Here is a 9,838-nt window from a genome sequence, read left to right as displayed (position 1 = left end):
CAGATTTTTTCCCCCCTGATTCAGTTTGTTCACCGGCTGTGTCACAGCTCCTTCCTGATATCTACTGGAATCCAGTCTTCCCTCTGACTCAACCCCAAAGCACAGCAGTCCCACCTCCATGCTTAACAGTTGGTACGGTGGTCTTTTTATCAAACGCTACTCCTCTGGTTCTCCAAACATACCCTTGGTGATTGTGGAAATGGAAAGAGTTCCATTTTTACTTCATCTGTCCACAATTTGTTTCAGAAAAGCCTTTTGTGATGAGGTCAGGGCTCCTGCTGATGACTCTTCCATGCAGATCATGTAGAGTAGGATGGAGAACCACCACTCCTGTGTCAGATTAACCTTCCTGCAGGTCCTCAGTGTGATACAGAGGCACTTCTGGTCTTCCAGATCTTGCCTTGAAAGCCACTGTTCCTTTAACTGACATTTCACTTAACTGAGTGAACTGCACACTGGGAGCACTCTGATATTTTTAATAGCCTTCCTTTTCTTTCTAAGCATCAATTAGCTTCATTTTCAGATCCTCAGTCAGCTGCTTAGAGGAGCCCATGGACGTTGAGCGTTAGCTTGAAGAGTCAGAGAATTTATTACGCACTGGAATGTTTATTCCTAATGACGGCTCTTGACCTGAGTAACGTGTCCTAATGAGATAATTAAAGCCTAACGAGTTAATGAAGTTCTGAGACTTTACAGCTGGAAGGGTGTCCACACTTTTCCATACAGCTCTGTATGGATTCCGTGACATCGTTACCTGTTTACACAACTTTATAACTTGTGTTTGAGAGTAAACTTGAGCAATTAGGGCAGTGGAGTGTGTGTGCAGCTGATCTCTGGCCTTCAGGGCTCTCTCTCTCTCTCTGTGTGTGTCTCTCTCTCTGTGTCTCTTTCATGATGCAACGGGATTATTGTGCTTGGAGATGAAACGCTGGGCGTTATGATGGGAATACCGGCACTATACAGGGGAATAAAACACTCCGAGTTGGCTTTGAGCGGCGCGGCGCGTCCCTCGAGCAGGTAGAAGAGCTGGTCTCCGGGTATTAGTAATTATCCTGACATCAAAAACACACCGAATCCGGAGAGATGGAGGAGAGGAGAGCAGCGCGGGTCAGCGGGGACGGATCGTTCTTCCCCTGACGGATCACTCTTTTATTCGCTCTCTCTCGTTCCCTCGTTCCTCCTGAGGCCCTCGCTACCTCCTCACACCCTCGCTCATGTTTAACCGCGCACCAAACCGACCATCCGACCCCTACAAGCCCGAGCGGAGCTCCCAGAAGGCCGTGCGCTCGACTGGAGCCGGCACGGTTATCATCGTGTCGACGCCCCTCGTGTTCTCGGTCTCGGGTGGAACCGTGTCGGTTCTCTGAGGACCAGCAGACACACTGTGGAGGGAGATTTACACGATTTCTCCTCTCTCTCTCTCTCTCACACACACACACACACACTCAACTCAGCCTTTGTAAATCAGTGAGGAAGAACGTTTAGGTTTCACAGCCTTGCGGTTTTGGGTAGAACCTGATCACATGACCAAACAGTCACGAAATCTTTCATAAATCATCCTTAAAGCAGACAAATTGTACAATTTTGCATATTTGAAGCCTTTACATGTGCTACTGTTACATATTATAGCCCGTAGATTTGAATTAGCATAGAAATGATTATTACTATAGTGCAGAGTCAGCGTTATTTATATTACACTCAGGTCCAGAAGTATTTGGACAGTGAGACAGTTTCGGTAACGTTGCCCCTGTACACCACCGCAGTGGATTAGAAATGATGTGATGTGACTGAAGTGTTAATTCAAGGCGTTTAACGAAAGCGTTGCGTTAAGCGTTCAGGCCGACATTTTGTTCCAGGCGTTTTTAGTTTTTTCCTGAGAGAGTGCTCAGTGCGCTCCACATCTTGTGCACTGGAGAAGAGAGAGAGAGGTTTTAGCCGTTTGTTCACCCTGACGTACTTTTCCTTACACAAACTGAAGCTTCTGATTAAAACAAACGGAGGGAAAACACGCTGAGGATTTGGCGTGTCGATGAAAGCGCACTTCCCGAGCCCGGTCTCTGCGCTGGGCTTTGCGTAGAGCCGATGATGGACACCGGCGAGGATCGGCGCTAATCTCGGGACGTATTCGTCCGTCGAGAAAGCGTCTTAAAGCAGACGTGTGGAGTCGGTCACGTATGAAACGAGCGAGTTCCCATGCCGCTCGCTAGAACGCAGCTCACTCCCTCCGCGGGTCATCTTAGCCACCCTAAATCTGCTGTTTATCCCTTAAAGAAGGGCACTTGGCTGAGCTTTTCTTCTGCGGGACGTGAAGTGAGCGAGCGTGTTTTCATTAGAGGGAGGTTCTGCGGCCGGGGAAATCTGCAGAGGATGAGGGAGGATTAGAGCCGCCTTGCCTCGGCTCTCTGACGCCTTTATAACCGCACCGCAAAAAAGAAAAAAAAGAAAAAAGGGAGAAACAAAATGAGAAAAAAGGGAAACGGGACTCCCGATGCACTGAGGGTTCTGCAGAGACACACGTCTCAAGCTCCACGCTTAACCCAGCGCCAGAACCTCCAGGGGTTCCACACTAGTCTGTAACATCTTTTCTTTTCTTTTTTAATAAAAAGGGTTCTTTGGATAACTGAGGGTCCCTAGCTCCCTGAAACAGGTTCTTTCCAGGTGAGAACCAGCTCTGAGGTTCTTTAACACCTTTATAACATGACAAAAAAAAGTGTTTCACATGCTACACAGGAAACTGCTCTCTTACAAGATTAGAACCCATAAAGAACCCTTTCTGGTGTAAAAGCACTGTTAAATGGGGGTTTATTTTCATTCTTTAAAAAAAAAGTGTGCATTCTTAAGGGTTCTGCAGTTTGTCTCTCTGGCAAAAGTTCTATCTGGAACCCTAGGACTCCTAGAGATGTTTCCTTTCCAGAAATTATTTTAAACAGAACCCTGGAGGAACCCATCTCGTTCTGTTGTGATAATTCAGCAGCCTGTTAGGTTTGTACACGAACACGATCGTTATATAATTAAGGGTTCTACTTGGAATCGTTCCGATGGGAAAACTCTGTTGTGCGGTTGTATGCAGAACCGTTACGGATTCCCTCCGAGATACAGACGAAGAACCTTCACGGAATGTAAATTTCCTTTCAAAACAAAAAAAACTGTTCTTAAGGATTCTGTGTCTGTGGCAAAACCCTGAAAGGTTCTATGTGGAACGACAGAACAGAGCGTTTCCTCTTCGGAAACAACCAGAACCCTGGAAGAACCCATTCCTACACGCAGTAATTCTATCATCTGCCGGGTTTGTGCACTAATGAAGGGTTCCAGAAAGGGTTCTAGTTGAGCCATGTTGATGGGACTGTGGGGTTCTACGCAGAACCGTTACGGGATCGATGATCTGTCAGAGCTGATGTTAGAGAGAGTTAATCAACACCTTCTGACCAATCAGGATGGAGTATGAGACTCACCGCTCCACCACTAAACTCACGGCCTGCGTCAGGTCCGGATTCGCCGCCTGGAGCCGTTTCCATAGCGACCACACAAACTCCTTATCCGCCTGTTTAAAAAGAACAACGTCTCACTCATTTCATCACGTTACACTGGGGTAAGAGTAACGATCACGTTATCCAGCTAACAAGTGCAGCTCTCCGAGTGCTCGAACACACGCACGCACGCGCACACACACGCGCACGCACGCACGCGCGCACGCACGCACGCGCGCACGCACGCACGCGCGCACGCACGCACGCGCGCACGCACGCACGCGCGCACACACGCACGCGCGCACACACGCACGTGTATTTAATAACAGAAGTCTTTAAACAGTATATGAATATTAATGAGTCGTTATTATCTACTTCAGTTATTATGTAAATAAAATTAAACAAAAATCAAGGAAATAAATATTTCTTGTCTAATAAGTTCTTTTAATTTCTTTGTATGAATGTTCTTGTGTTAAAGTTTAGATTTCAGTCAGATTTTCTCATCTACAGCGAGGGTGCCAATACTTATAGTATTGTTGTGTTCATAATATCACTTTATAAAATATTGCTTTTATTGATGTGAACTGAATTAAAGGATCTGATCAGAGTTCTAGTTCTCCTCTCCCTTCTCCTCCTCTCCCTTCTCCTCCTCTCCCTTCTCCTCCTCTCCCTTCTTCTCCTCTCCTTCTTCTCCTCTCCCCTCCCTTCTTCTCTTCTCCTCTCCCTCCTTCCCCCCCCTTCTTCTCTTCTCCTCTGACTTCTCCTCCTCTCCCTTCTCCTCCTCTCCCTTCTTCTCCTCTCCTTCTTCTCCTCTCCCCTCCCTTCTTCTCTTCTCCTCTCCCTCCTTCTCCTCTCCTCTCCCTCCTTCTCCCCTCCCTTCTTCTCTTCTCCTCTCCCTCCTTCTCCTCTCCTCTCCCTCCTTCTCCCCTCCCTTCTTCTCTTCTCCTCTCCCTCCTTCTCCTCTCCCTCCTTCTCCCCTCCCTCCTTCTCCCCTCCCTCCTTCTCCCCTCCCTCCTTCTCCCCTCCCTTCTTCTCCCCTCCCTTCTTCTCTTCTCCTCTCCCTTCTTCTCTTCTCCTCTCCTCTCCCTCCTTCTCCCCTCCCTTCTTCTCTTCTCCACTCTTCTCCTCTCCCTTCTTCTCTTCTCCTTCTTCTCCTCTCCCCTCCCTTCTTCTCTTCTCCTCTCCCTCCTTCTCCTCTCCTCTCCCTCCTTCTCCCCTCCCTTCTTCTCTTCTCCTCTCCCTCCTTCTCCTCTCCTCTCCCTCCTTCTCCCCTCCCTTCTTCTCTTCTCCTCTCCCTCCTTCTCCTCTCCTCTCCCTCCTTCTCCCCTCCCTTCTTCTCTTCTCCTCTCCCTCCTTCTCCTCTCCCTCCTTCTCCTCTCCCTCCTTCTCCTCTCCCTTCTTCTCTTCTCCTCTCCCTTCTTCTCTTCTCCTCTCCCTTCTTCTCTTCTCCTCTCCCTCCTTCTCCTCTCCCTCCTTCTCCTCTCCCTCCTTCTCCTCTCCCTTCTTCTCTTCTCCTCTCCCTTCTTCTCTTCTCCTCTCCCTTCTTCTCTTCTCCTCTCCCTCCTTCTCCCCTCCCTTCTTCTCCTCTCCACTCTTCTCCTCTCCCTTCTTCTCTTCTCCTCTCCCTTCTTCTCTTCTCCTCTCCCTTCTTCTCTTCTCCACTCTTCTCCTCTCCTCGAGAGTCATTTTTAAACTGTACAGATTTTCGATGTTCAGTGGTATTTTCTGATTATGAGCTTGACAGCATTAAAAAATAAAACGTTTTACATTTTTGCAGAAGCCGAGTGTTTTGGTGGTTACGTTATTTACAGAATAATCAGATTCTTCCTCAACATTTTCACAAAGTTCCCAGAGCTAGAAACGAGTTTATTGTGTTTATCATTAATAATAATCATTATTATTATTATTATTATTATTATTATTATTACTATTACTGTCATTTTCTCTCACTTTTTATTATAGTATTATGATGATTGTTATTGTTGTTAATGTGTGTGACCTGACACTGAGCGAGCTCCTGACTCAGACTCCTGACTTCCTCCTGCAGCAGCAGCTCTCTCTGTCTCTCACTGGAGGACATCATCTGATCTGAGAGAGAGAGAGAGAGAGAGAGAGAGAGAGGGAGAGGGAGAGGAGGGAGAGAGAGAGAATATTTAATGAAAGAAAGGTGTAATTGTGGGATATAATCTCATAACCTTAAACTCAGATCAAATTCATGCTTCTTTAATGAATTAACTTTCACCTTCTGTGTCTATATTACTTAATTACAATATCACTTTTAAATATCTGCTACATTTATATATTTTAGTCGCACGTCTGAACATTACTTATTTATTTATAAGCAATAAGAATTTATTGTATCTCTATGTTCTCTTTCTTCGCCGTAAAACACGTTGAGCTGTATAAAATGCGCTGTTTAAAAATAAATAAACAAACAATAATTTAATAATAATAAGTATTATATTAAGTAAGAATAATTAAAAAACTGCAGTGTGAAAGAAAAACAGAAATAACACAGGTAAAAAAAAAGATAACACTGATATAAATAACAGCATACAAGTTATATTTATAATATAATATAAGTGTTAATATGCAAATGTGTTAGAATATAAAAGCATATAATTAATTATAATGAAATAAAAAGGCAGAAGTTATAATAATAAACATTATATACTCTCTCTCTCTCTCTCTATATATATATATATATATATATATATATATAAACATATATTTATATATATATATATAACGTGTGTAGAAATAGAATAAAAGTACAATAATTAAAATAGTATAAAAGTAATATAAATGTAAAAGTATTATTGCTGAAATAATATAAACGTTTAATATATATGTTTTAAACCGTGCTCTCTCTACAGAGCTTGTTAACTAGCTATCTATCAGAAATGATTTAAGACTAATGTTTTTTTAAAGCTGAAGTACTCTAAAGTTAGAGGAATTGTTTGTGAAGTTTATAAAAACGCCTCGGAAAGAAGTTTATAAAGATTTGAGCGACTCACGCGCGCAGCGTCCCTGGATCCAGAGATGCTAAAAGAATGCATTAAAATCCCGAACGTAAAGAAACAGAAACGGTTTACAGAAGACGAGGGTCTAAAATAAACATCACTGTGAAATAAAGTCTCATAAACACATTCTGATCAAGTAAATCACGCGGTTATCATTTTTAATCGGAATCTAATCGAAGCGTTGCTAACCGTTTGTTTACTCTTTCAAACCGACGCGCCGTTTTCCGTGTTGCCGTCTTTGCGACATTTGCGACATCGTTTATGGCATGGTTGTAGTTCTAAGCGTGGGAGTTGTAGTCTATTAGCAACATTTACCCGCTCAGCATACATTTAAATGGTAAAACTACTCTTTCGCTACAGATAAGCAGATAATTTTACAGAAAAGTGTAATAGGAGTAGAGAAGAGAGTTGTATAGTGATTTCTATGGTAATACATGTCTATTAAGGCTTTATATAGATGATAGCTGAGGATTTGTAAACCTTACACAATCTAGAGCTAGCACTCAACGTCTCAGAGCAAACTGAGCGAGTGTGAATTTACTTCCAGATCAAGACGAAAAAGACACTGGAGATCCATCCATCCATTTTCTATACCGCTTATCCTTCACGGTCCCAGGGGGCATGGGGCACAAGCGGGGTACATCCTGAATGGGGTGCCAGTCCATCACAGGACACAATCACACACACATTCACACACCCATTCATACACTACAGACAGTTTGGACATTACAATCAGCCTACCATGCATGTCTTTGGACTGGGGGAGGAAACCGGAGTAACCCCTGCAGCACAGGAAGAACATGCAAACTCCACACACACAGGGCTGTGACGGGAATCGAACACCTAACCCTGGAGGTGTGCCTAGGCGAACGTGTTAACCGCTAAGCCACCGTGCACACAGACACTGGAGATGTCACAGTTAAAGCGAGTCCTGCTCCAGAGCAGCTCAAATTGATTTAACGCTGTGATTAGGGCCTTGACCCGCCACGCTATGTCTCATTACTGCGCTCATTTGAGCTGTGATTTCAGGCGCATTCGACCGGCCGCTAATCCGCAACATCTGCCCGGTTAGCCGAGCAGACGCAGGGCAGTTATGAATCGCCTCGTTCTTCTCTCTTCCTCAACAAAGCTCTTTATTTATTGACAATAAGGAGCGGTCATCTGTCATGTGCTCATTCATATCAGCTTCTAAAGGCCAGCGATGCAGAAGTCATTACTGTAACACGGCCTGCTAGTACACGCAGACGCTCTGCAACAGCAAACGGCCGGGTCTAACATCACGCACCGCTCACGGTTACTGTTAAATCAGCTTAAATATCACATTCAGAACTGCAGAACCAAAAATCCTTCGCTTACATTATAGATAATCTATAGCTATTGTTAGCGGATTTCTAACTACTATAGCATCGCTGTTAGTAAGCGTCGCTAGTCTCGTGATAAAGGGATCGTTATCATATTCTCTCACTGTACTATCGTTCTCGTAAACAGTAGCGTAGGGTTTTCTCCAACGATTCTAGCCAGTGATTCCATTCTAAGCGTGATCACTCTAATATGCCCGGAAACATTCTTATTTAAAGATTAAAATGAATCTTTCAAAATGAAATGTGTGTGTGTGTGTGTGTGTGTGTGTGTGTGTGTGTATCTCTGGGTTTCTGCGTCCCACTGCAGCGTATCAGAGTCAGGAGATGTAGTTCCACATCACACATCTCATCTCCGCTCTTCCATCCAACATCCATCAACAAGCGCACTGAACCCTGCAGCACCTGCAGCTCGTCGGTTTGGTCGCGTTCACGTGTGCCGTTTATGTCACGTCATATTTTGATGAACGTTAAGATCATTTTACAGCAAAAGCGCCAGCAAGCGGAGCTTTCATTTCTGTGCTTTCCTGCACTGCTTTAGTAAATATCAGGAGCGTAACACGGCCTGGGCATTTTTTCTTTATCCCTGAATAATTCTCCACTCGGAGCGGTTCGTCACTGCGTAACTGAACGTCAGTAAAAGAAGACGGCGGTGATGTAATGTTATATCTTCAGTGAACGGAGGCGAGACCGATCAGACAGCGTTTACAGGAACATACGTGGAAATACTCGCGTCTTATTGGCTGACGGTCTCTCAATTCTGCCGAACGTCAGAATTATAAGGTTATAATAATAATAATATTATACATAATAAATATTATAGACACGTGTTAGCGCTGTATAAGATCCCTGTCAGAGCTAGACGTTTCACCACATTTTGGACTTTTAATCCAACGGCAGAGAAATATCACCCATGTGCTGTTTACTTTACACACACACTGCAACCTACAGCATGAAGACTGTGTCCTGTAGTGTTTCTAGCTCGAAAACATCACCGTGTCCACAATAAGATATATGTTCATTTTTATTTACTTTCATTTGAAATATTTGAATTTAAATGAAGATATGTCTGGTGTAAATGCCGCTGTGATCAGTGACCGTGTGTTGGATGCGGCGCTGCTGTGTTTGAGTGTAATGAAGAAGAAGAAGAAGAAGAAGAAGAAGAATAGGGACACGGTGGCTTAGTGGTTCGCATGTTTTCCTCGTACCTCCAGGGTTGGGGGGTGGATCCCCGCCTCTGCCCTGTGTGTGTGGGGTTTGCATGTTCTCCCGGTGTTTCGGGGTTTCCTCCATGCACTCCGGTTTCCTTTCCCAGTCCAAAGACATGCGCTGTAGGCTGACTGGCATTTCCAAAGTGTCCGTAGTGTGTGATTGTGCCATGTGATGGGCTGTCTGCCCGCACCCCCCGCCCCACCTGCTTGCTTGTCTCCAGGCTCCCCGCAACCCTGTGTAGGATAAGTGGTATAATAATAATAATAATAATAATAATAATAATAATAATGATAATCTGACATGTTTAATATTTATGTGCATACATTATAAATAACAGTTAGTAAAAATCTCCTGTTATTCCCACTGCACCAATGAGCTCAGCTAGCTTTTAAACCTTCATTTTAAATGTGTGATGTATGTAGCTGTGGGACAGATGAAGTGTGTGATGTTTTAATCACTGTAATTGTTAAACTCGTGAAGGTTGCTGGAGGAAGCAGACTCTGAGGTTTGAGCTTCTTCCTGTTCGGTGAGCTCCACGTCTCTGGCTGTGGGAGGGTGTGACTGAGGTGTATACATCTGATATTTTAATACAGTTGCAATCAAAATTATTCACCCCCCCCCCCCCCCCACTGCAAATCAGGTTTATTGTCAAAATGTGCAGACTTTCAGCTGTTTGTGATGAACACATCAAACAAAAGCGAGTGAAATAGTTCGACACCACGAACGCTTCAAGTGTTTTCCCCAGATTCTACTGAAAACACAACTTATAATGATTTCT

At 44.2% G+C, this 9,838-nt stretch overlaps 1 protein-coding gene across 1 annotated transcript in view; it reads right to left on the bottom strand.

The window, feature by feature from the left end:
- The window catches only part of cntln (centlein, centrosomal protein), a 94,145-nt gene extending 87,271 nt beyond the window's left edge, over window positions 1-6,874 (bottom strand). The window contains exons 1-3 of the mRNA XM_053621470.1: window positions 6,485-6,874; window positions 5,467-5,555; window positions 3,453-3,541 (exon numbers count right to left, since the gene is read on the bottom strand). Of these exons, the coding sequence (XP_053477445.1) occupies window positions 3,453-3,541; window positions 5,467-5,550 (173 nt within the window). The 5' untranslated portion in view covers window positions 5,551-5,555; window positions 6,485-6,874. The remainder of the gene's footprint in view (window positions 1-3,452; window positions 3,542-5,466; window positions 5,556-6,484) is intronic.
- Between the last annotated feature and the right edge of the window lie 2,964 nt (window positions 6,875-9,838).

The sequence above is a fragment of the Ictalurus furcatus genome, chromosome 3, assembly GCF_023375685.1.
Source record: "Ictalurus furcatus strain D&B chromosome 3, Billie_1.0, whole genome shotgun sequence".
In the NCBI taxonomy this organism is placed as follows: domain Eukaryota; kingdom Metazoa; phylum Chordata; class Actinopteri; order Siluriformes; family Ictaluridae; genus Ictalurus; species Ictalurus furcatus.
The sequence above is the reverse complement of the archived record's forward strand: the minus strand, read 5'-3'. Positions and strand labels throughout refer to the sequence as shown.